This window comes from Desmodus rotundus, chromosome X (assembly GCF_022682495.2).
Source record: "Desmodus rotundus isolate HL8 chromosome X, HLdesRot8A.1, whole genome shotgun sequence".
Classification (NCBI taxonomy): domain Eukaryota; kingdom Metazoa; phylum Chordata; class Mammalia; order Chiroptera; family Phyllostomidae; genus Desmodus; species Desmodus rotundus.
Genome location: NC_071400.1, coordinates 39,512,011 through 39,537,272, shown reverse-complemented (window position 1 = coordinate 39,537,272; position 25,262 = coordinate 39,512,011). Strand labels below are relative to the sequence as shown.

The 25,262-nt window shown below is 37.9% G+C and overlaps 1 protein-coding gene across 2 annotated transcripts in view; it reads left to right on the top strand.

The window, feature by feature from the left end:
* The window catches only part of PCDH19 (protocadherin 19), a 207,595-nt gene that overhangs the window by 118,908 nt on the left and 63,425 nt on the right, over positions 1-25,262 (top strand). Inside the window, exon 4 of one of the 2 annotated variants that reach the window (XM_024578767.3) lies at positions 15,220-15,392. In XM_024578767.3, the coding sequence (XP_024434535.2) occupies positions 15,220-15,392 (173 nt within the window). The remainder of the gene's footprint in view (positions 1-15,219; positions 15,393-25,262) is intronic. The other variant, XM_053917510.1, reaches the window with a different exon arrangement.

Genomic DNA, 25,262 nt, shown 5'->3' with positions numbered 1-25,262 from the left:
CCACAGTGGTTCCACCAGTCTGCATTCCCACCAACAGTGCACTAGGGTTCCCTTTTCTCTGCATCCTCTCCAACACTTGTTTGTTGATTTGTTTATGTTGGCCATTCTGACCCATGTGAGGTGGTATCTCATTGTGGTATTAATTTACATCTCTCTGATGGCTAGTGATGCTCACCATTTTTTCATGTGTCTCTGGGCCCTCTGTATGTCCTCCTTGGAGAAGTTTCTGTTCAAGTCTTTTGCCCATTTTTGAATTGGGTTGTTTGACTTCCTGAAGTGGAGTTGTATGAGTTGTTTTTATATTTTGGAGATCAAACCCTTGTAGGATTTATCATTGGCAAATATGTATTCCCATAGAGTTGGTTCTCATACATTTTAATGCTGTTTTCTTTATCCATGCAGAAGCATTTTAACTTGTTGAGGTCCCACTTGTTTGTTCTTTGCTTTATGTCCCTTGCTTTAGGTGACATGTCTGTGAAGATGTTGCTGTGTGGAATGTCTGAGATTTTCCTGCCAATCTTTTCCTCTAGGACATTTATGGTGTTTTGACTTATATTTAAGTCTTTTATCCACCTTAAATTTATTTTTTGTATAGGGTAAGTTGGTGATCAAGTTTCATTTTCTTGCATATAGCTGTCTAGATCTCCCAACACTGTTTGTTGAATAAGCTATTTTTACTCCATTTTATGCTTTGTCAAATATTAATTGATTGTAGAGACTTGAGTTTATTTCTGGGCTCTCTGTTCTGTTCCATTGGTCTATGTGCTTGTTTTTATGCCAGTACCAGGCTCTTTTGATTACAGTGGCCTTGTAATACAGTTTGATATCAGGTATTGTGATCCCTCCTGCATTGTCCTTCTTTCTCAAAATTGCTGCAGCTATTAGGGGTCATTTATGGTTCCACATAAATTTCTGAAATGTTTATTCTATATCTGTGAAATATGTCACGGGTACTTGAATAGGGATTGCATCGAATCTATAAATTCCTTTGGGTAGTATGGCCATTTTGATGATATTAATTCTTCCAATCCATGAGGATGGTATATGCTTCCATTTGTTTGTGTCTTCCTTAATTTCTTTCTCTAATGTAGTGTAGTTTTCTGAGTACAGGTCTTTTACCTCCTTGGTTAGGTTTATTCCTAGGTACTTGATTTTTCTTGTTGCTATATCAAATGGGATTTTTTTTTTCTGATTTCTGCTTGTGATGTTTCATTTTTGGTATACAGGAATGCCTTTGATTTCTGAGTATTGACTTTCTATCCAGCTGTTTTGTCAAATTCATTTATTAGGTATAGTAGTTTTTTTGGTCGAGTCTATAGGATTTTCTATGTACCCTATCATGTCATCTGCAAACAATGACAGTTTCATTTCCTCCTTTCCAATTTGGATCCTTTTATTTCTTTTTCTTGTCTGAGCAGTGTGGCTAGGACTCCCAGTATTATGTTGAATAAGAGTGTTGAGAGCGGGCATCCTTGTCTTGTTCCTGATCTTAGTGGAGAGCTCTAATCTTTGTCCATTGAGTATGATGTTGGCTGTAGGTCTCTCATATATGGCCTTTATTATGTGGAGTAATGCTCCCTCTAATCTCACGTTGCTTAGTGTTTTTATAATAAATTGGTGCTGTACCATATCAAAAGCTTTTTCCGCATCTGTTGAAATGATCATATGATTTTTGTCTTTTGTTTTGTTTATGTGGTGTGTAATGTTTATTGATTTACAAATATTGTGCCATCCTTGCATCCCTGGAGTGAATCCCACTTGATCACGGTGTATGACCTTTTTAATATATTGCTGGATGCAGTTTGCCAATATTTTGTTGAGGATTTTAGCATCTACATTTATCAGTGATATTGCCTGAAGATTTCTTTCTTTGTATGTCTTTATCTGGTTTTGGGATTAGGATGATGCTGGTTTCATAAAAAGAGGTTGGGAGTCTTCCATATTCTTGAATTTTTTTAAATGATCTGTAGAGGATGGGGGTTATTTCTCTCTTAAATACTTTGTAGAATTCTGTGAAACTGTCTGGTCAGAGTTTTTGTGTGTTGGAAGATTTTTGATTACTGTTTCAATTTTGTCATGTATTATTGGTCTGTTCAGGATTTATGCTTTTTCTTCATTCAGGTTTGGAAGATTATATTTTTATAGAAATTTGTCCATTTCTTCTAGGTTTTAAAATTTTTTGGCATATAGTTCTTTGTAGTAATTTCTTACAATCCTTTGTATTCGGTATTATCAGTTGTAATCTCTGCTTTTTTTCATTTCTGATTGTGTTTATTGGGGTCCTCTCTCTTTTTTTCGTGATGAGCCTACTTAAAGGGTTGTCTATTTTGTGTACCTTTTCTTTTCTTTTTTTTTCCCCCCGAATAATTGTTTGTAGTGTTTATTAAACATTTTACATAGTTTGGCTCATAATGTATAGTATTACAACATGCTTTTCTTATTTTTTAATATATTTATTGATTATGCTATTACAGTTGTCCCATTTCCCGCCCCTCTCACTCCACTCCATCCTGCCCACCCCCTCCCTTCCACATTCCCCCCTTATAGTTCATGTCCATGGTTCATACTTATAAGTTCTTTGGCTTCTACATTTCCTGCACTATTCTTACCCTCCCCATGTCTATTTTCCACCTATCATCTATGCTACTTATTCTCTGTACCTTTCCCCCCTCTCTCCCCCTCCCACTCCCCTATTGACAATCCTTCATGTGATCTCCATCTCTATGGTTCTGTTCCTGTTCTAGTTGTTTGCCTAGTTTGCTCTTGTTTTTGTTTTAGGTGTGGTTGTTAATAACTGTGAGTTTGCTGTCATTTTTACTGTTCATATTTTTGATCTTCTTTTTCTTAGGTAACTCCCTTTAACATTTCATATAATAAGGGCTTGGTGATGATGAACTTCTTTAACTTGTCCTTATCTGAGAAGCACTTTATCTTCCCTTCCATTCTAAATGATAGCTTTGCTGGATACAGTAATCTTGGATGTAGGTCCTTGCCTTTCATGACTTGGAATAATTCTTGCCAGCCCCTTCTTGCCTATAAGGTCTCTTTTCAGAAATCATCTGACAGTCATATGGGAAGTCCTTTGTAGGTAACTGTCTCCTTTTCTCTTGCTGCTTCTAAGATTCTCTCCTGTTTAATCTTAGGTAATGTAATGATGATGTGCCTTTGTGTGTTCCTCCTTGGGTCCAGCTTCTTTGGGACTCTCTGAGCTTCCTGGACTTCCTGGAAGTCTATTTCCTTTGCCAGATGAGGGAAGTTCTCCTTCATTATTTGTTCAAATAAGTTTTCAATTTTTTGTTCTTCCTCTTCTCCTTCTGGCACCCCTATAATTTGGATGTTGGAATGTTTAAAGATGTCCTGGAGGTTCCTAAGCCTCTCCTCATTTTTCCGAATTCTTGTTTCTTCATTCTTTTCGGTTGGATGTTTCTTTCTTCCTTCTGGTCCACACCGTTGATTTGAGTCTCAGTTTCCTTTGCATCACTATTGGTTCCCTGTACATTTTCCTTTGTTTCTCTTAGCATAGGCTTCATTTTTTCATCTGGTATTCGAACAGATTCAACCAATTCTGTGAGCATATTGATAACCAGTGCTTTGAACTGTGCATCTGACAGGTTGGCTATCTCTTCCTCGCTTAGTTGTATTTTTTCTGGATCTTTGAAGTGTTCTGTCATTTGGGCCATTTTTTTTTTTTTTTATTGTCTTAGCGTGTCTGTTACTTTAAGGGGTGGAGCCTTAGGTGTTCACTGGGGCGGGGTAACGCTGGTAGCTGCGCTGTGATGCTGTACATGTGGGAGGGGCCGAGTGGGAGCAATGGTGCCCACTCCCATCTCCACAGGATCTCAGTATTTCACTCCGCTGCCCAAAATCAAACTGGGACCCTTTGGAGCTGGTTCCCGAGTGGGTGGGCCTGTGCACACCCCAGGCCCCTGTGGGTCTCTCCAAGGACCTCTCCTGTGAGGCTGGGAGTCTCTCCTGCTACTGCCCCAACCCCCACGGGCGTTTTCAATCAGAGGTTTGAGGCTTTATTTCCCCGCACAGGAGCCCTGGGTTGTGAGGTCTGCTTCGTTCCCTGCCATTTGTCCGGTTTATCTGTGGGTGAATGTGGGGCCGCGGGGTGCTACTGGCCGCTCTGCCTGCCCTGTTCTCTGCCACTCTGAGTCTAGCCCTCTTGGCCTATCTGCGCGAATGTGGGGCCGCAGGGTCTGCCAGTGGTCAGACTGCCCGCCCCGTTTGTCCCACACTCCTCCAGTCTAGGTCCCACCAGGGCAACGCGAATCCCCTCCGACCCGGCTGCCTGTCTCTGCCCCTCCCACCGATCTGGATGAATGTTTATTTTTTATTTCCTTGGTGTAGGACTTCCTTGCCGTTCGATTTTCTGTCAGTTCTGGTTGTGCGAGGAGGCGCAGTGTGTCTACCTATGCCGCCATCTTGTTTCTCGTGCTGTTTAACTTTTCAAAGAACGAGTTCCTGGATTCACTGATCCTTAGAATTGTGCTTTTAGCATCTATGCCATTTAATTCTGCTCTGATCTTGGTTATTTCCTTCCTTCTACTTGCTCTGGGTTGTCTTTGTTGTTCCTTGAGTTCTTGTAGGTGTAGGGTTAGGTTGTTTATTTGAAATGTTTCTATCTTTTTTAGGTAAGCCTGTATCGCTATGAACTTCTCAGGACTTCCTTCACTGTGTCCCATACGTTTTGGATTGTCGTGAGTTCATTTTGGTTTCCAGAAACTTTTTGATTTCTTCCCTAATCTCATTCTTGACCCATTCATTTTTTATTAGCATGCTATCCAATCTGCAAGAGTTTGAGTCTTTAGGGCTTTTTTCCCTGAGGTTGCTTTCTAGTTTCAGTCCTTTGTGGTCCGAGAAAATGCTTGATATGATTTCAATTTTCTTGAATTTGTTGAGGCTTGTCTTGTGTCCTATCATGTGGTCTATCTTTGAAAATGTTCCATGTGCATTTGCTTCTTTTGAATGAAAGGCTCTATATATATCAGTTAAGTCCATTTGATGTAGGAAAGTGCTCAATGCTGCAATTTCTTTGTTGATATTTTATCTGGAAATCTATCCTTTTTTGACAGCAGTGTGTGAAAATCTCCTACTATAATTATGTTGCTGTGAATATCTTTCTTGAAGTCCTCCAAGATTTCCTTTATGTATTTGGTTGTTCCTATATTTGGTGCATATATATTTGTTATTTTTGTGTCTTCTTGGTGGGTTCTTTCCTTGAGTATTATGAAGTGACCTTCTGGGTCTCTTGTTATGGCTTTTTTTTTTTTGAAGTCTATTTCATCCAATATGAGCATTAGTACCCCACCTTTCTATCCCTGTCCATTTGCTTGGAATATTTGTTTCTAGCCCTTTACTTTCAGTCTGTGTAGGTCTTCTTTTCTGAGATGGGTCTCTTGTAGACAGAATATGTGTGGGTCATGCTGTCTTATCCATTCCACTATTCTGTGTCTTTTGATTGGGGAATTTAATCCATTTATGTTTAAGGTCATTATTGATATTTAATAACAGGTAGTTATTCATTGCATTTTTTCACACCTGTGTTCCTCTCTCTTTCACTGTTTTTCTTCCTGTTCTTAAAGCAAACACTTTAGCATCTCCTGCATAGCTGGTTTGAAAGTGGTATATTCTTTGTGCCTTTTTTTTTTCCAGGATGCTCCTTATTTGGCTTTCTATTTTATTGAAAGCCTTGCTGGGTAAAGAAGGCTTGGTTGCAGGCCTCTGGTTTTCTTTCTTTTTTTAAAAAATTTTCTATTGTTATTCAATTACAGTTATGTGCCTTTTCTCCCTATCCCTCCACCCCATCCCAGCTGAACCCACCTCCCTCCCCCACCTCCACCCTCCCCCTTGGTTGTGTCCATGTGTCCTTTATAGTAGTTCCTGTAATCCCCTCTCCTCACTGCCCCCCCACTCCCCCCTGTCCATTGTTAGATTGTTCTTAACTGCAATGTCTCTGGTTATATTTTGTTTGCTTTTTTCTTCTATTTATTATGTTCCAGTTAAAGGTGAGATCATATGGTATCTGCCCCTCACTGTCTGGCTTATTTCACTTAGCATAATGCTCTCCAGTTCCATCCATGCTCTTGCAAAGGGTATAAGCTCCTTCTTTCTCTCTGCTGTGTAGAATTCCATTGTGTCAATATACGATAGTTTTTGGACCCACTCGTTTGCTGATGGGCACTTAGGTTGCTTCCAGTACTTGGCTATTGTAAATTGTGCTGCTATGAACATTGGGGTGCACAGGTTATTTTGGATTGGTGTTTCAGGGTTCTTAGGGTATAATCCCAGCAGCGGAATTGCTGGGTCAAAGGGAAGTTCCATTTTTAGTTTTCTGAGGAAATTCCAGACTGTTTTCCACAGTGGCCTCACCAGTCTGCATTCCCACCAACAGTGCACTAGGGTTCCCTTTTCTCCGCATCCTCTCCAACATTTGTTTGTGGATTTGTTTATGTTGGCCACTCTGACTGGTGTGAGATGGTACCTCATTGTGGTTTTAATTGGCATCTCTCTGATGGCTAGTGATGCTGAGCAACTTTTCATATGTCTCTGGGCCCTCTGTATGTCTTCCTTGGAGAAGTGTCTGTTCAAGTCCTTTGCCCATTTTTTAATTGGGTTTTTTGTCTTCCTGGAGTGGAGTCGTGTGAGTTCTTTACATATTTGGAGATCAGGCCCTGTCTGAGGTATCATTAGCAAATATGTTTTCCCATACTGTTGGTTCTCTTTGTAATTTGGCGCTGTTTTCTTTAGCCATGCAGAAGCTTTTTATTTGGATGAGGTCCCATTTGTTTATTCTTTCCTTTATGTCCCTTGCTTTAGGGGACATGTTCGTGAGAATGTTGCTGCGTGGAATGTCTGAGATTTTTCTGCCAATGTTTTCCTCTAGGACTTTTATGGTGTTACGACTTATATTTAAGTCTTTTATCCATCTCGAGTTTATTTTTGTGTATGGCGTAAGTTGGTGATCGAGTTTCATTTTTTTGCATGTAATTGTCCAGATCTTCCAACACCATTGTCAAAGAGGCTGTTTTTGCTCCATTTTATGCTCCGAACTCTTTTGTCAAATATTAATTGACTGTAAAGACTTGAGTTTATTTCTGGGCTCTCTGTTCTGTTCCATTGGTCTATGTGCCTGTTTTTATGCCAGTACCAATATTTTTTGGTTACAGTGGCCTTGTAATGAAGCATTCAAAGTTGAGAATTTTGTACTGGTTGCTCATAGCTCAGCTATCCATGAAGCCACAATGTCAGTTAATACAGAGATGTTACCACGAAGGAAGATTCCATCCGGTGCAGTGGGCACCAAGGTGACCAATGAGGATAATACAAGGGTGTCAGGAGAACCTATAAGGTGGGAGAACTAAGCAAAGCAAGAACTTTAAAGAAAAACCAATACATACCATGTACATAGCCTCTTGGATAGTCTAGTGGTTATTTTGCAGCTAAAATTGAACTCCAAATGTATTTGTTAAAATAGCAGAAATGAAATAAAGGCACAAGCAGTGTATATTAAAACTGCAGTAGGGAAAACTTGAAAATTCTGTTATTTTGCTGGGTCTAAACCCATAAATTTACACCACCAGAAGAGTAGGATTCCAGGAATAAACTAGCTTGTTGTACAAGCAACTTTAATTCATTTCAGGTTTATTTCACAATCCTGCAGGAACCTCTGAAAACATGATAGATTTATCTGTATTGGTTTGGAATTGCTGTGACCTTAGGAGGTAATCATTAAGTATCTGAAAACAAATATCCCAGGATTATTGTCATAGCATAGCTTGGACTCTTTTTTTGAAGGGGTTGGGTGGAATCCACTTTTGGTCCACAGAATAAAAAACAAAAGTTGAGGAATTTAAATTTATATGACTAATTTGTTTTAGAGGGAAAAAATAACACCCTCTTTTTGTGCACTGATTAATTTTTTAGCAGAAATGTGCTTTGTTTTCTGATTCACAACTTTTATTTCAAAGCTCCTTTTTTCACCCTGGGTTTTATTTATTCATTTCTAATTAAATTTTATTTTTCAATTACAGTTTACATTCAATATTACTTTGCATTAATTTCAGCTATACAGCATAAGATTTAATAATCATACACTTTACAATGTATTTCTCCTGATATTTCCAGTTGGCATTGGGTGAAAAACATGAAGAGATTAAAACTACAATTTGGTAGTTACAAAATAGTCATGAGGATGTAAAACAAAACTCCTTTTTAAAAACTTCTGGTAAAACCAAGGGACTTGCTTTATTCTCTTAAGTCCCTTGGGATAGCTCTGGGTACCTGGGAATTCTATGATCAAGCTAAAGTGAGAGCATGAGTCTGATTTTCATAGCAAGGCAGAGAGCTAAGACTCCTGGGGACCCTCATTATATTAGGCCAGCTCTGAATATCCAATATACATTAAAGGCAGACTGATGAGATGAAACCTTACATTTAAACATTTTGCTTTTGAAATACATGTATTTTCATTTTCAGAGCAGCTTTGGGACTCACTAGAAACTTCTTGATTTTGATCAACCACTTCATATGTTATTTATTTATTTATTTGTTTGTTTATTTATATTGTTGTTCCATTATATGTTTTTTGTTCATATACACATACACCCAAAATGCACAACGTGGATTTAATTGGTTCTCGGTGGAAAAGTCTCCTGAGGTATGAAATCAAAGATAGTGGCTTTTTAATTAGCAACCACGTTGATTTAGAGGAAACATCTGAAAGCTCAGGGACACATGCATTTTCCCAGGTTCGGTTTCTGGAATTTTGAGGGCTTTGTGAAACCACAAAGGCCTTGGAATTTATGGGATCAATTATCAATTAAGTTTAGACAAAGCACAATACCTGCAAATATACAGAAATCTTGTGTGCTATGCTTTTCTGGAGACTAACCATTTTAAATGTAAAATGCATGGAAATGTTAAAATAGAGTGGTGACTAACACCAGGTAATAAAACCCTGCAAATTATTTTTGAATAGTTTACAGTGATGTTTCAAAGGAATTTAGCCAGATGTGATTTCTTTCTGATTTTTTTAATTGAAATTATTGTGGTGGCATTGGTTAATAAAATTTTATAGATTTTAGGTGTACAATTCTATAATGCATCATCTGTATATTGTATTGTGTGCTTACCACCCCAAGTCAAGTCTTCTTCCATCACCATTTAACCCCCCTTTCCCTTCTTCTACCACTTACATGCATGGAAAAAGCTCCTGGCCAGGAAATTCTGAATATTACTATCAGCTTTAATTTTGTTATCAAGTCCCTGTTTCTTTGAATGCAAATCCAATTTCAGGCCACCTTTGGGAATGTCTTCTCCTATCTGTTTTCTCTTCCTCTATTCACTTTCTATTTATCCAAGGATGCTTCTTGGACCCTTCTTTTGGCATTCTTCCACAGTTGTTTTCTGTCTTGGCCATACAGCTTGTGTGCAGGCTTCTTTTCTCTCTCACATCTATGTTAGGTAAACCAATGGAAAGCCAGAGGGCAAGGAGTGCTCCTAGCACAAATTAAGGTTGAGAGGGGTGAAGAGTGCAACTGGAAAGGAAAGAAAGATATATGGCACATTCACTATCATGTTATATGCACTGAGGAATCTAGCATTGTATTTCTGTATTTTTCCCCAGAACATTACCTACAAACTACAGGTGTACCCAAGGCTTATATTAGAGTCTTAGATTAACTAGCCAAGACAGTTGGGATTTTTTTCTGCATGAATTTCCTTCCTGCTATGTTTGTTTCCTTGCTATCTTCTCAGAGCAAGGAAAGCCAACAGTGGTTCTTTGCCCCTGCTGCACAACTCTCTTTTTTCATGCTTGGTTTCTGTGTTGCTGTCTGATATCCACTCCTGCAGTGCCTTTGGAACAATATCAAGCAGGGCAAATGCAGAAAAAAAACAAGGTACTGAAGCAGTGTAGAGAGGAAAATGAGCATTGGCTTCTAAACCAGTGTTTAGTCCTTTCCTTTTCCACTCAAATTTTCCTGGGGTTTTGTAGCACTTGGTATGGTGCCTTGTCTATAAAAACTGCTGATACATGTTTATTGAATGACTATATGAAAAAAGTTGAAGAAAACCTCAGCATTTTTCTATTGAAAACTAGCACTAAACTTCCTTCATGCCAGCAATTTCTAACATTTAATGCGTGTTAGAATCACTTGGAAGGCTTGTTAAATACAGTTTCTAAGTCCATCCCTAGAGGATCTCCAGTTTTCACAGGTTCCCAAAGTTATTGTGATATAGGTGGTCCAGTAACCACTCTGGGATCTTCTTGATGTTTTTTTAATATAGTTACAATATTCTTTTTGACTTTCACTCCCATCTAATTTTTACTCTCATATGGCATTCCCTGAGTATGTGGTGTTACCTACTAGGAAGATGTGATCTGTTTCCTTTCAGATTATTCTGTCTTTTGGGAACATTTTTAATATTTTAAAGGGAAAACACAGGTGAGAATTTGAATAATGTTTATTCATTAAACATATTCTGAGTAACTGTTATATGCAGATAACATAACTGTTATATATCTTGTTTTAGGTGTTTTAAAACAAATCTGTCTCTCTGTTGACCACTGGAGCAGTAATAGAAACATTTGCATTTACAATATCATTGCAAAAAGATATCCCTAATATATTGTTCCACAAAAGTTGCTTTACAAGTATTTTGCCTCTCAAGAGGTGCACAGATAATAAAGCAAGTGAAATCAGCATTTTTAAATGCCTGGCATAAATTGTTACTTGTTTTGGGTGAGTAGCCATTTACCAGGCTGCTTTCCAATTTGCAGCATGTTGCTCACTGTGTCTTAAACTGCCTTACACAAATCCATTTATTAAGCCACTAAACATCCTTACAGGATCAGAATAAGTGGTACTTAGTTTTTCAGATAGACAAACAGATCTTTAAAAGAGTGAACTAAAGAATCTGTGCACCCCAATGTTCATAGCAGCACAATTTACAATAGCCAAGTACTGGAAGCAACCTAAGTGCCCATCAGCAAACGAGTGGATCCAAAAACTATGGTATATTTACACAATGGAATTCTACGCAGCAGAGAGAAAGAAGGAGCTTATACCCTTTGCAACAGCATGGATGGAACTGGAGAGCATTATGCTAAGTGAAATAAGCCAGACAGTGAGGGGCAAATACCATATGATCTCACCTTTAACTGGAACATAATAAATAGAAGAAAAAAGGAAACAAAATATAACCAGACACATTGAAGTTAAGAACAATCTAACAATGGTCAGGGGGGGAGTGGGGAGGGGACAGTGAGGAGAGGGGATTACAGGAACTACTATAAAGGACACATGGACAAAATCAAGGGGGAGGGTGGAGGTGGGGGAGGGAGGGGGTTTCAGCTGGGGTGGAGTGGAGGGATGGGGAGAAAAGGCACACAACTATAATTGAATAACAATACAAAATTAAAATTAAAAAAAAGAGTGAACTATTCCTGGCTTAGTTCACTTAGTGTAATGCTCTCCAGTTCCATCCATGCTGTCATGGAGGGTAAGAGCTTCTTCTTTATTTCTGCTGCATAGTATTCCACTGTGTAAATGTACCACAGTTTTTTGATCCTCTCATTTACTGATGGACACCTAGGTTATTGTAAATTGTGCTGCTATGAATAAGTGCAAGCTAATCAACAAAACAAACAAGCAAGCAAAATATAACCAGAGACATTGAAATTAAGAACAAACTGACAGTAACCAGAGGGAAGGGGGAGGGAAATAATGGGGGAAAGAAGGGAAAGGGTTGTCAAAGAACATGTATAAAAGATGCACAGACAAAGCCAAAGGAGAGTAGGATTGAGGGTGGGAGGTGGGGGTGGGTGGGGTGGGGTAAAGTGGTGGTGGGAAAATGGAGACAATTGTATTCAAACTTTAATAAAAATGCTTAAAAATAAAATAAATAAAAGAGTGAACTATTCCAAGTTTTGGCAGAGAGGTATATACCCTTTGGCCTTTCTTTAGAGAATACATGACTTCTAGGAACATCTATAAAGGACCTATGGACAAAGCCAAAGGAGTGTAGGACTGAGGGTGGGAGGTGGAGGTGGGTGGGGAGGGGAAAGTCGTGGCGGGAAAATGGAGACAACTGTATTTGAACAACAATAAAAAATAATTAAAAAAAGAGAATACATGACTTCTCATGCTCACACTACCAGTCCCTTAGTTCCTAGTAGCCAATCCTTCACTATTTTATTATTTCTCTCCTTTGTACATAAATGTCAAAAGCCCTGAGGTGTTTTATAATATTCAGATGCATATAAAATAGAATAATAAAATTTGAAAAAGGCAGATCCATAGCCATTTAGAAGCTATATCCCTGGCATCCAACTACCTGCAATTTAATATTATATTTATCCTGAAGCTTTTGGGAAGGCAAGACAAAATGGTAAGTGTACCAGCACATATAGTCTCATTTTTCAGTAAAAAAAAGGTACACAATTGACAGGAGAATTTTTTTCCTGTTGCTGAATTTTAGGAAAAATGAACATAGTGAACAAAATCTGACTAATAGATGATATAGAGACATTCTTTATATATACTACATTTTAAAAGACTATGGCCATAATATTTAATTGTAACTCAATGAAAAAATTGCCATATAGAGTAATGATCACATTAAATGATAATTATTTATTGAACATTTGTGTATACCTGGTACTTCATGAACAGTATCTCCTTGAGTCCTCAAAATGGCCTTGTGAAAGAGGTTTTAGCAAATGCACTTTATGGACAAGGAATTCGAGGTTCAAAGACATTAGATATCAGGCGAGGGTCCCATAGATGAAGACTATGGAATATCACTTGTTCTAAGCACTTCAAGTATAGTGCTCTTTTCACTACAGTCTGGAAATCTAACATGTCACAGGAACAGAGTTTAAAGGACCTACAGCAGTTCTCAAATGGGAATCGTTTGACACTATCTGAAGACATTTTTGGTTGTAGCTTCTGGGAGGGTCACTACTGGCATCTAGTGGGTAGAGGCCAGTGATGCTGCTAAACATCTTACAATGCACAGGAATCCCCCACAGGAAAGAATTATGTAGTGTAAAATGTCAATACTGCCAAGGTAGAGAAACTTTGTTCTAAGGGATGTTTAATTGCATTGTCCTTAAACTATATCCCTCACCTCATATATCTTAAGCAAGTTTGGGCAACTGCTGAACCGCAGTCAATTCAGGGTTGAAATCACTAGCTTTAAGAGTTTTGTGTTGTGGATTAAAGAAATTTTCACGTGCTTTAGATATCATTGATGCAGATAGAAAAATTAATATTTGTTATAAAAACATAGAAGTCAGTAATATTATCCAAGCAGGTATTTCCCTTCTTCTAAGGTGAGGGAGTGCATGTGGGCAGGCCCGATTTTTTTTCTTAAAAAACAAACTTTGAATCTGTTCAAGCTGTGGAATTAGTATTTATAGGAAACTCTAAAATCTGTGCCACAAAGCTAAAAATGGTGGCAACTTTAAAGCATGTGTTTCCAATTGGTCTTGACAATAAAAGAGTTATGATTGGTTTTTGAATAGGACTGCATCCCATTGTGTCCACAGGGCTGAGTAGCTGCATGACAAAATTTGGTGGAGCTGAGCAAGTTGCCCTATTTAATGATTTTAGTTTTAATATAGAGCTAATAATCAGTTATCCTTTCTAAAAATAATTAGCAAACAGGTCAACACTTCACTCTCTCTTGCTTTTCATTTTTCTTATAATTATGCCTTTTCAGTTACTGCCCTTTTGATCTTTTCATATTCAGGGCAGGAAGCATTCTACATCTAGGTTGGCCATATGTTAAAAGTCTGCTGTGATTCCTTTTGACCAAGTTCCATTGTATTCATGGAATAGGTCTTTATCCTGTGCACTAAATGTTCTTATCACAAAGCCTCATAGAGCCAGGCTTGTGGATGTTCAAGGTTAAGCAGATTAAGCAAGTTTGCAGTGTCATTTCCACCGGGCTTCCTTTTCAGAGGTATGATAGATCTGTTGGGACTTGTCCTAATTTGCAAATATGCCACCATCCCTTGTTGAGACAACAACATTTTCTTGAGTATGCCTCTGCTTCTTCCTCTCTGACTACGGAACAGATTCACCATTCACTAGGTGTTTTAGGTGTGTAATTTATGGTACATGGTGTAGCAGTTGCAAAGTCTGTCAGGACATACAAAATTTTAGAAATTGCTGATGGAGCCTCTATGGATGTACCTTATGTAGTATTGTCTAGTTCATGAGAAATGGTGTGAGGGTTTTGGGTAGTATGCTTAGTGCACTGTGAGGTAGATTGATTGAACACATGCAAGAAAATATTAGCCACAAACTCCTGAACTGAAAGTTTCCATGTTCTTAGCAAATCTTCACCCACAGTTTGTTGGAGCTCAGTTTCTGGTTCACCTTACTGTCTTACTTTCCATGCACTAAGGCTCTGCTCTTCTCACCTCTTTCCTATCCTCTTTTTCTTTGAATATGTCCCTTTGTCTTTTTCAGTTAAAACTGAGCTGAGTTCTCTGATTCCAGTAATCCTTTCTATTTTAATTTCATCACCTCAATTACTACTGCCACTTTCATTTTTACAGTGATTAGTAGACATCTTTGAAGAGGCAGTATACATAGTGGTTAAAGGTCTGGGCTCTGGAGCTAGATTGCCTGGGTTTCATAGAAGATCTGCTACATTTTTACAGGCTGTGTGACCTTGCTCAAGTTATTTTATTTCCATGTGGCTTTGTTTTTTCATCGTGAATAGGAATATCTATTAACGTGTTTTCTGTTATATGTCTATTAATGTACTTTTATAGAGTTGTGATAGTTAAAAAAGTTAATTCATGTCAATCACTTACAACAGTGTCTCATGCATGGTAATTTGTCAGTAAACATTAGCTATTATTATTTTATTTTGAGTATATGATAACGGAAAGAAAACCTTAAGAAATGAATATACTCTTTGCAAGTGGTGGTTTCACATTTGTAGCTTCAACTTTGCCTATAGTAATGCACTGAAGATAAGTGAATGAAAGTATTAGCTGCATCAGCATCCAAGAGTGAGAACCTCCCTGCAATGTTAAGTTCCATTATCTTTAAACCGAAATCTCTCTTCTTCCTACCTCGTTGGGTAATCCAGTCATTGTTGGCCTCATCACAGAGGTGACATCATCCTGGCTCTGAAAGATTTTTAAAATTATTTTTATCACAGTTGTAAATTATCATTCATTCTTTAACCCAGCAGCTCCACCTTCAAGGACTTAGAGGGCAACAGCCTGAAGGATAGTGGACATGAGGAAAGCGACCAGACTGACAGTGAGCATGATGTCCAGAGGAGCCTGTATTGTGATACTGCTGTCAATGATGTGCTGAACACCAGTGTGACCTCCATGGGATCTCAGATGCCTGACCATGGTAAGGGCTGATTGGATGTAAGTTGTAATCATAGACTCCAAAGAAACCAGGATGCTTGTGGGCATTCTGTCTTACTTTACTATACTGAGTGTGTTGTCAAGGTGTGCACTCTGCTCATGACTCAATAGCTTCTATAGGGTTTCGAGATGTCCTGATACATGGCCAGATCCTTCTTTAACCTCCCTGGATGTAATCTCCTACATTTGTATAATATTCAGGCATTTTAAAAGCTAACTATATGTATATTGCATAAATTATCTACAATTAATAACTACCTTGACCACACAGGAAATGAGTAGATTCCTTCTCATCAGGAATAAACACCCCTTTTATGTTAGTACATGAATTTAACTGAACAACCAAGTTGCACAGAACATAGCACTAATGAGACCAAAGGGGTGGATTTTATTTCCGTATCAGGCTAGTTAACTTTACCCAGAGAGAGACTGTTCTCTGACCACGGATTGCAAACTCTTTATTGTGGAGGGAAAGTACCAGACTTACTATTGTAAGTTTATTCCATAAACTTACTATGTTTATGGAATTGCTTTGCCAGATCTCTTTGGTTACCACACAAATCCATGCTACTGGTCATAGAAGATACCAGGGTAAGAAAACATGGCTGACTCAGCATAACATTTGGTGCATGTGAAAAACACAGGGTTTGGCACAAGTCACGCCTGCTTGAGTGTGGTTGCCAGGGTAATAATATGGGTGTAATAATTTATTGTTTTAATTTGAACATTTCACCTAAAATGTCATATGGTGTACTTGAGTGTGATATTGTTATGTTACAGAATATCATGCTTATGATTTTGTAATAAAAAAGGGGCATTATTTGTGCCAGACCCCATACATGTCAGGAGTATCATGCTCATGTATGAAGAAGAGTCTATTTTTGTGAAATCAGCCACACATACTTTAGCAAGAGGAGCTACTTAAAACTGTGTTACACAGAGATCAGTGTACAAAACATTAGCAGAGTTCAGCTAAGGCAGAAGGTTCAGATGGACTTGGGCACAAATGTCATTTTCAATGTTTTACTTATGCAAATATGCTAGGCAAATAACCTGTCATTTTCAATTAAGAACTATGAATTCAGCTTTGTGTTCAGACTCAGTGAATCTTCAGAATGCTTGGCTACTGGCTATGTCTTGAGAGAAGCTAGATGCAAGCTCAACTGGAAGCCCCACTGCTAAAAGACTTAAAGATGAGAAAATAAAATATGGTGGTTATATGCTGGTCTTTAGCAGTTTTACTTTACTGTAAACACAATTAAATGCTGTTTTGGTCTTGTAAATGAATCCATAGGAAAAAAAATTCACGATGCACAAAACAAAATGTTTTCCATGGAAAAAATGTAGTCACTGTAGATTCTATTAAATTGTCTAATCCATCCCTCCCCAGTAGATCCAAGTGTAAAAGTCTATAATATAGAGAGGTCACTGCTGATTGTGCACTTCTGCCTTCCCTAATTGGTGAGTGGTGACATCCTTAGAGATAATATACTTTCTGGGCAGCCTTACTAAGGCTAATGCTAAAAACATTAAACATTTACATAACTGAAAAAGAGACTTTTTAATTTTCAGATTAGCAGTGTGTCACAGGACACAGACTGATATGTATCATTTACTCTTCTTGTGTCTCAAAGAAATGCTATTTCATTTATGTCAGAAAGAGTTAGTTAGATGCTCTCTAAATTAAAATGACTTTAGAAAAGGAAATAGTCATAATAGATTCTCACTTTATGCTTGGCTAGAACATCTGTTTTAATTTCTTGTCATATTTCTCCAGGAAAACAATTATCAGTGGACTGCAGCTAGTTTTTTTTCTGAAGGAGTGTTCCTTACAAATGGGATGGATATTTTTGTGTGTGTGTGTGCATGTAATATATAAATGAGAGTATTCTAAAGCAAATGTGTGGCGTTATCTCGAGACTGTTCTACAGAAGAGATGGTGATTACACACATACACACACACACACACACACACACTTTTTTGCTGTTCTACTTTGGCAACACTTTCACACTTTGTTTCTTAATATTCAATGTTCGTGTATGTATCTTCATTATTTCCATTATTCCAGCAGTGGCTAAACGTTGAACCAACCCTTGTGTTTGTTCTTTTTAATTTGATCGAATCATTAAATTTCAGGTGCAAAGGGAATTCAGATCTTGTTTATATCTCAGGCTCTTCCTTATGATATCCCAGTACTTCTGAGCTTTCCATAATGATAATTATTGCATTTCAAACCAACTCTAGGCTAGCTACACAGACTGTGTCATCAATTCACTTGGGCTGATTATTGTTACCTCAAACAGCAGCAACAATTTCAACAATTGGCATTTTATAGGATTTTGCTATCTCAAACCTGGACTCACATAATAAATGTTTTTCCTTTTATCCTAAGGCACAGTGGTTGAAAAGCAAGCACTGAGTTAATTTACCATGCATGTGTGATCTTGTAACCATTCTAATTAGAATAGTTTTAGTTAGATTCATTCTGGGGCAATATAGTGTTCTTGTTTCTGAGGACTACCAATTTAGAAAGTTAAGGAGTCAAATGAAATCTCCCCTGGACTCATACTGGCACTGAAAGTCTCAAAGATTCCTTGAGGGAAAAAGTAGTCAAGTCCCAGGGTTTTTTTGGTTCATTGATACTGTGATGGGCATCTCAAACTCAAGTGCCCTGAAATCCTGGAGGTTCCGGAGCTGAACTGTTTTTGAGGTTTGAATGGATGCCTCTGGGGAAAAGCAAGGGTTACAATGACCTTGTCAGACTAACTCTGATCCTGATGATATTTCTTCTGGTTCTCTCAGAACCACTCCAATGTTGGGCCAAATATACCCAACAGAGTGTACCTTACATTTTTGTTTTGGAGAATTTGACTCACCTTGGATTTCATGACTGTAGCTCTCTCCATGATGTTTCTAATTTGGATACTAGTACAGCATCTTTCTGTGCATGTATGTGGACACATAATAGATGGGAACCTTAGGATTTTCAAAATGAAGAATTTTATTTATCTGTTAATTATTGTGCTTGAGTGGGAACAGGTTGTTCAATGAGCTAATATTGTGTTGCTAGTGTTTGAGGAAAAGGTACAAACTACATCTGCTCTAGATTTCTGAGACACCTGGACCCTGTGCCTCTTCACACTACCAAAAGTATTTTGGGGCTTTGTTCTTACAACTTTACTGTAGCAGAAGAATGATTACTCAGCATGAATTTCAAGGGTGCTTTGTGACTCTCAGAGTAAAGGCTTAAATTTCTTAATTTTCAGCAACTCTTCCTTGAAAACACATTCTAGAGATGGGAACTCAGAATCACTATATTTAACCAAGGAAGGAGAATGTCTGGAAGTTTTTATTTTTTAATTTAATTTATTTATTTTAGACAGAGGGGAAGGGAGGGAGGAAGAGGGATAGAAACATCAATGTGTGGTTGCTTCTCACGTGCCCCCTATTGGGGACCTGACTTGGCCAGCAACCCAGGTGTGTGCCTTGACTGGGAATAGAACCAGTGACCCTTTGATTCACAGGCCGGCACTCAATCTACTGAGCTACACCAACCAGGGCTGTCTGGAAGTCTTTTGTGCTCAAAGGACAAAGGTATGGTTTAGCCACTTGACTTTGGATTGTGCTTTGATTGTTTTATTGCTTCTACCAAACACATCTGTGAGCTGAGTCAGGATGGAGATAAGAGGGAATGACAGGAATCTATGCTTTCTGGATTATTATCTACCCTGGTATTATTCTCTACTTGCCTAAAAACTAGGTCAGTGTGTTGATAAACTGGTTGAGTTGAATTTCCTGGTTGCCAGGTGACTGAATTGCAAATTCATTTATCATCTGCAAGTGACTTTGATTTAATTTGTATCAGCTTTTCCCCAGTACTATAGTTCTTGTTCTGTATGTTGCTACCATTTGGAATCAATTAGAATAGGAAGGCAATCAATGATGAAAAGAAGGTGATGAAAAGAAGGTGATGAAAATTCTTTATCCTATACTTTCTACTGGCATATGACACTTTTTGGAATGCTGTCTCTCTGTAATTCTCGGAGTGCCTTGAGAACAAGTAAACGCTATCACTGAGCAGATTTTACCACCTAGTTTTGTTTCTGAGGTGATTTGATGCTGATTTAGAGTCACAATAAAAGATTTTAACAATGCCTTCCTTCTTTGGATTCAAGTTATTTGGTAAAATCACTGCATTCTGGCAGGGACAAGAATTTCGTCTCATGCAATGTTTGCAATCTTTAAGAAGAGTAACTGACAAAGGCCCTAGCTGCTGTGGCTCAGTGGATTGAGCACCGGCCTGTGAACCAAAGGGTCCCTGGTTTGATTCCCAGTCAGGGCACATACCTGGGTTGCAGGCCAGGTCCCCCTGGTGGGGGGTGCACGAGAGGCAACCACATTGATGTTTCTTTCCCTCTCTTCTCCCTCCCATCTCCCTCCCTTCCCCTCTGTCAAAAATAAATGAATGAATTCTTAAAAAAATAAGAGTAACTGACAAGAAGGGTCGTCAGAGGTGCCAGAGGCTCATGAGTTTGGTGCACAATTGGGGGTATCACTGGTCTTGAATCTGTTCCTACCAGAGTTTTTTCTGGGTTGAACAGTGCTGGGGTTAATAAGCTTCTGTCTTCTCCTTGCTTGTTTGCATGACCACTTTTGATGGTATGTATATTCTTGTTATGCTTCCTTAAACATGTAGTCCTGATATGAAATTGGGGTTTATGGAGATCATATCCTAGAACTGTGCATGCTAGTCCCAAGCCCACCTAATTTGTTTCAAATAACTCTCTATGTCTCTTACTTTGTGATATGAATTATTGATTATAAATTCATCAGCTGAAAATATGGCTCTAAATTGCTGTAATATGCAGCTAATTTGGAGTTCGCTACAACAATAAATTGATTGCCTTCCTATTATAATTGATTCCAAATGGTAGCAACATACAGAAATTTGCAATGACATTTATCTCCTTTTCACATCCAAATACACCCAAATTCAATATAATGATTACTTTATTTCTGGAAGTGTAGGCTCTTTTGCATTTTGCTAGCTTGTTTATTTGCTAGTTTCACCACCTGAATATAATTTAACATTTTTTGGTGTAAAACATGGATTTGAAGAACTTGATATGAGACTAATGCAACTGCTATTATAAATTACTGATGAAAATGTTCTGTAGGCTGTGTACTATGCATAGTCTAGTTTCAACCACAGGTGTATTAAGATATTTAAACTTTCAACACTATACCAACAATGTGTAATTTCATTTCCTCTATCCCTTTAGTGAAATTATAATTCACTGACTGAACATCTCTTTCTTATCCTTTTACCTATCCCCCGACTCACCTCTCACCTTACTACATTTCTAAACACTCATTTCAATTAGCCTCTTGGCAAAATAGCGAGTTCTTAGTGCAGAAGATTTTGTGACATTGCAAAGCAGTATGCTGCTTGGTTCTAGAAATGGTAGCATGGACCAGATGTTCATAGAGTAATTGAAAATTCCATTTTATCAGAATAGCATTTGCTGTCAAAAAGTTTTATCTTTACTTCAACAAAGAGGTTGATTAGATCCCCCTGGACCTGAATTTGCATCTGTGAGGCTAGATGTACTGTTTTGCAATTCATGTGTTTTTTTTTACTCCTGGCTTTTCTCATATGGAATCTCTTGAAATGTCTTCATCCTCTTGCACATATACCAAGTAAAATGTTTAGTTATTTGAAGACAGGAATGTGTAAGTATATGGTGTATCTATATGTGTGGATTTCAGCTTTTTTTGTCTTGCCTCAGGTATACAGAATTCTAATACCAGGCAAAAACAATCCATATGTGGATATATGTCATCCATTTATTCAACAATATTTTTAAATGCCCACTATGTATCTGGCTCTGGGAATTGAAGTGTCAATTACTGCTGTTAGTGACTGTGAATGTTATCTTTTTAGCTTTGCTTATCTGGGGTTTACTGGGGTGACTAAGGTCAGCTCAGTGATGAAATGAATAATTCTTGCTGATTTTAGATATCATTATAAGAATAGAGCTTAAGACTACTAAAAACCCAATTAGTATTGTGCCAATAAAGCAAAGGAAATAATAAGACTGTTACAATCAAGATCTTATTTTTGTTAAGAGTATCATGAAAGATTCTTCCTTGATGTTATAATTTTAACTGTCACATTGATAAACATTTTATTTTTAAACCTATCTGCTCTGAGGTTGAACTTCCTGCTCACTTTTAGTTAATGTCACCATAAAGTGGTAGATTTGATCTCTGACATGCCTGCCTAGTTACCTTGCCGGTTTAGAGACACTCAGTGGTACTCAATGCCCAGCCTCCCTCTTCCCCTGATCTTTATCAATTCTCAGTCTCAGCAGTTGCTGGGCAGGTGGGAAGAAAGGTGATAGATAGATACTTTTGTTTATTTCAACTTCATTGCTGAACCAGATCATTGGACTCCTTCCAAAGTGTTATTTACATTTTATTGGCAAGATAGTTGCTGAAATGAAAAGCCATACTTAACTAATGGAAACATGCATGCTGTTAGCAGTTGTTTGCTAGCATTCTTTTGGCATGGACCCTTTTGTCAGAGAAATTTTTTTAGGACAGTTCTGTATATCTGCTTTGAAGTAGAAACACTGTTCCTCTTTTTAAAATTACATTGTTTTTTCCTGATCCACTCGGAACTTTTAGTTGTCTCATTTTCAATGTCTCTTAAAATTTGGTAGTATTAGTAATTACTCGTGGTAAGAGATTCATTATTCATCAAGTGAATAAATGCCAGGGGCTTTCTTGACTGGTTGACACTAAGAATTTCTATATTTCTAAGCACTTGGAAAACACTAGAGAATGGAGGGTATATAAAAAGAGCAATTAAGAGTTGCTCTTACACTGAACAATTAAGAATTTCATTCTCTAGGAGTTTATGGCCTACTACCACGAATAGTCCAGTATGGAATAGGCAGCATAGGATCAGTGAAGAAATTAATTGAGGTTATTGGAACTGGTAAGTAAAATGCATTTCAAAGGATACTTTGGTGTAATGGGATCCCTTTGGAGGAGTAGTGGAATCCAGGCCCTGATATAGTATGCTAGATAAAATTATGCTCTATTTGGGTGATTTGCTATGTGAATATTTTCCAATAACCTCATCATAAAGCAAGCTCTGTTAGCCAAGATAAACATGGACACTGTCAATAGGATAACAGAAGAGAAGCACACCAAGTTGTTCTACAGGGCTAGATCATATGGGCTGTTTTGCATACTCAAAAAGTCCATTGGATTATCAAGATCATTATATTCTTAGGGTCTTTCAATGTATTTAACATTATTTCTGATCTAACCAGAAGATGGTTCAGAGCCATAAATAAATTCTATCAGGATGGGAAACATGAACCTAAACTTGTCACTTAAATATTTGTGAAGTATTTTTCCTGTTTATTTTCCCTTTAGCCTCCTTATTATGGAATAAATATAGGTAATTTAGTCATAATATAAAGAGCAATTTCAAGAACACCAAAATCGTGTATTATTTCTTTTTTGTTTGGGTAAAATACTTGTGAGATGGCATTCCTTTCTTATGACAGATACTTTTTGTCATCCAGGGTCAGATGTTTGCCCCGGGTACTTTTGGTCTGTGTTTTCACCAGATGGCTCATTCCTGTTAACGTTGGGCCAAGTAAAGCTAATTGTATGCATCTACTTTGAACCTATGTCTTCTTTTAAACATTTTTTATTGTTGTTCAAGTACAGATTTCTGCCATTCCCCCCCAACCCTCCCTACCACCCCAGCCCTACCCATCTCCTTTTGCTGTTTCTACCCACCTTGTTATTGTCCATGTGTCCTTTAAAATTGTTCCTGTAAACCCTTCACCTTTTTCCCTTATTATCCCCTACCATCTCCCCTCTAGACACTGTCAGCCTGTTCTCAATTTCAATGTCCTTGGCTATATTTTGCTTGCTTGTTCATTTTGTTGATTAGGTTCCTGTTAAAGATGAGATCATGTGGTATTTGTCTCTCATTGCCTGGCTTATTTCACTTAGCATAATGCTCTCCAGTGCCATGATGCTGTCACAAAGGGTAGGAGCTCCTTCTTTCTTTCTGCTGCGCAGAATTCCAGTGTGTAAATGTACTGTAGTTTTTTGATCCACTCATTTACTGATGGACACTTAGGTTGCTTATAGCACTTGCCTATTGGAAATTTTGCTTCTATGAACATTGGGGTGCATAGGTTCTTTTGGATTGATGTTTCAGGGTTATTATGTATAATCCTAACAGTGGGATTACTGGGTCAAAAGGCAGTTCCATTTTTAGTTTTATGAGGAAATTCCATGCTGTTTTCCATAGCGGTTGCACCAGTCTGCATTCCCACCAACAGTGCTCTAGGGTTCCCTTTTCTCCACATCCTCTCCAACACTTGTTGTTTGTTGCTTTGTTTATGATGGCCACTCTGACCTGTGTGAAGTGGTATCTCATTGTGGTTTTATTTGCATCTGTCTGAAGGCTAGCAATATTGAGAATCTTTTCACATGTCTTTGGACCCTTTGTGTGTCCTCCTTGGAGAAGTGTCTGTTCAAGTCCTTTACGCATTTTTTAATTGGGTTGCATGTCTTCTCAGAGTAGAGTCATGAGAGTTCTTTATATATTTTGGAGATAAAACCCTTGTCTGAGGCATCACTGGCAAATATGTCTTCCCATACTGTTGGTTCTCTTTGTAATTTGGTGCTGTTTTCTTTAGCCATGCAGAAGCTTTTTATTTTGTTGAGGTCCCATTTGTTTATTCTTTCCTTTATGTCCCTTGCTTTAGGGGACATGTCTGTGAGGATGTTGCTGCGTGGAATGTCTAAGATCTTCCTGCCAATGTTTTCCTCTAGGACTTTTATGGTGTTACGACTTATATTTAAGTCTTTTACCCACCTTGAATTTATTTTTGTGTGTGGACACCCCTAGTTTAAAGTCAACAGGAGGCTTTTCCTTTTCCTTTTTCCTTCCAAGTGTAAGACAGTAAGACTGAGAGCTGTGAGAGAATCAAAGACAGATCCAGAGAGAGATCAGATGGCTTACACCAACACCTGAGAAAAATTCACTTTGCTATCCTACAGAACTTGCATGTCAATTTTTACCTTTCTTATTTTTATTTTTTGTTATTATTTTGTTATTATTTTATTTTTAATTTATGTTTCTTATGTCTAGTTTTGTGTGTTTTGTTTGTTTGATTTCATTGTTTGACAAGTTTTCTTTGTTCTCCTTTTCATATTATATTTTAATTTCTCTTCCATCACTTGTATTCCAATATCACACTACTCTTGATCTTTTACTTTTTATTCTTTTTATCTAGATCATATACTTCTTTTCACATTATTGTTATTCCCATTCTCACACAGCACCCTTCCCTGGTCTTGGTCCATTTCACTATTTTCCTGAGCTTTATTACAGTTGTGGTTAACTTCATTATTGTGCACACTATGCCAACTTTCTATCCCTTACTGTCACTATATCTCACCATCTAACCACAAATAAGCACTCTGATTTCTGGAGTAAGCTCAAATTCTTTTTCCCCTCTATTAAGAGTCTTATCTTGTTTTCACATTTTATAAAAAGTGGCTAGTTGGGTGAAATATCATGATTATTGCTGTACTTCTCCAAAGAATCTCCTATCTGTGCTCTACATGTTGGTACTTTAAATCCCACAGAATACTCTCCCGCTGTCATAATCCACTCCATCTTTGCCCTACCCTGGATCATATACAAGATAAGGTGGGAATTGTGAACTCCCCCCAAAAAAGCAAAAACAAAAAAACAACCTTGCAACAGAGAACACACTGACAAATTAGCCACCAATGGGTAAAACCCAA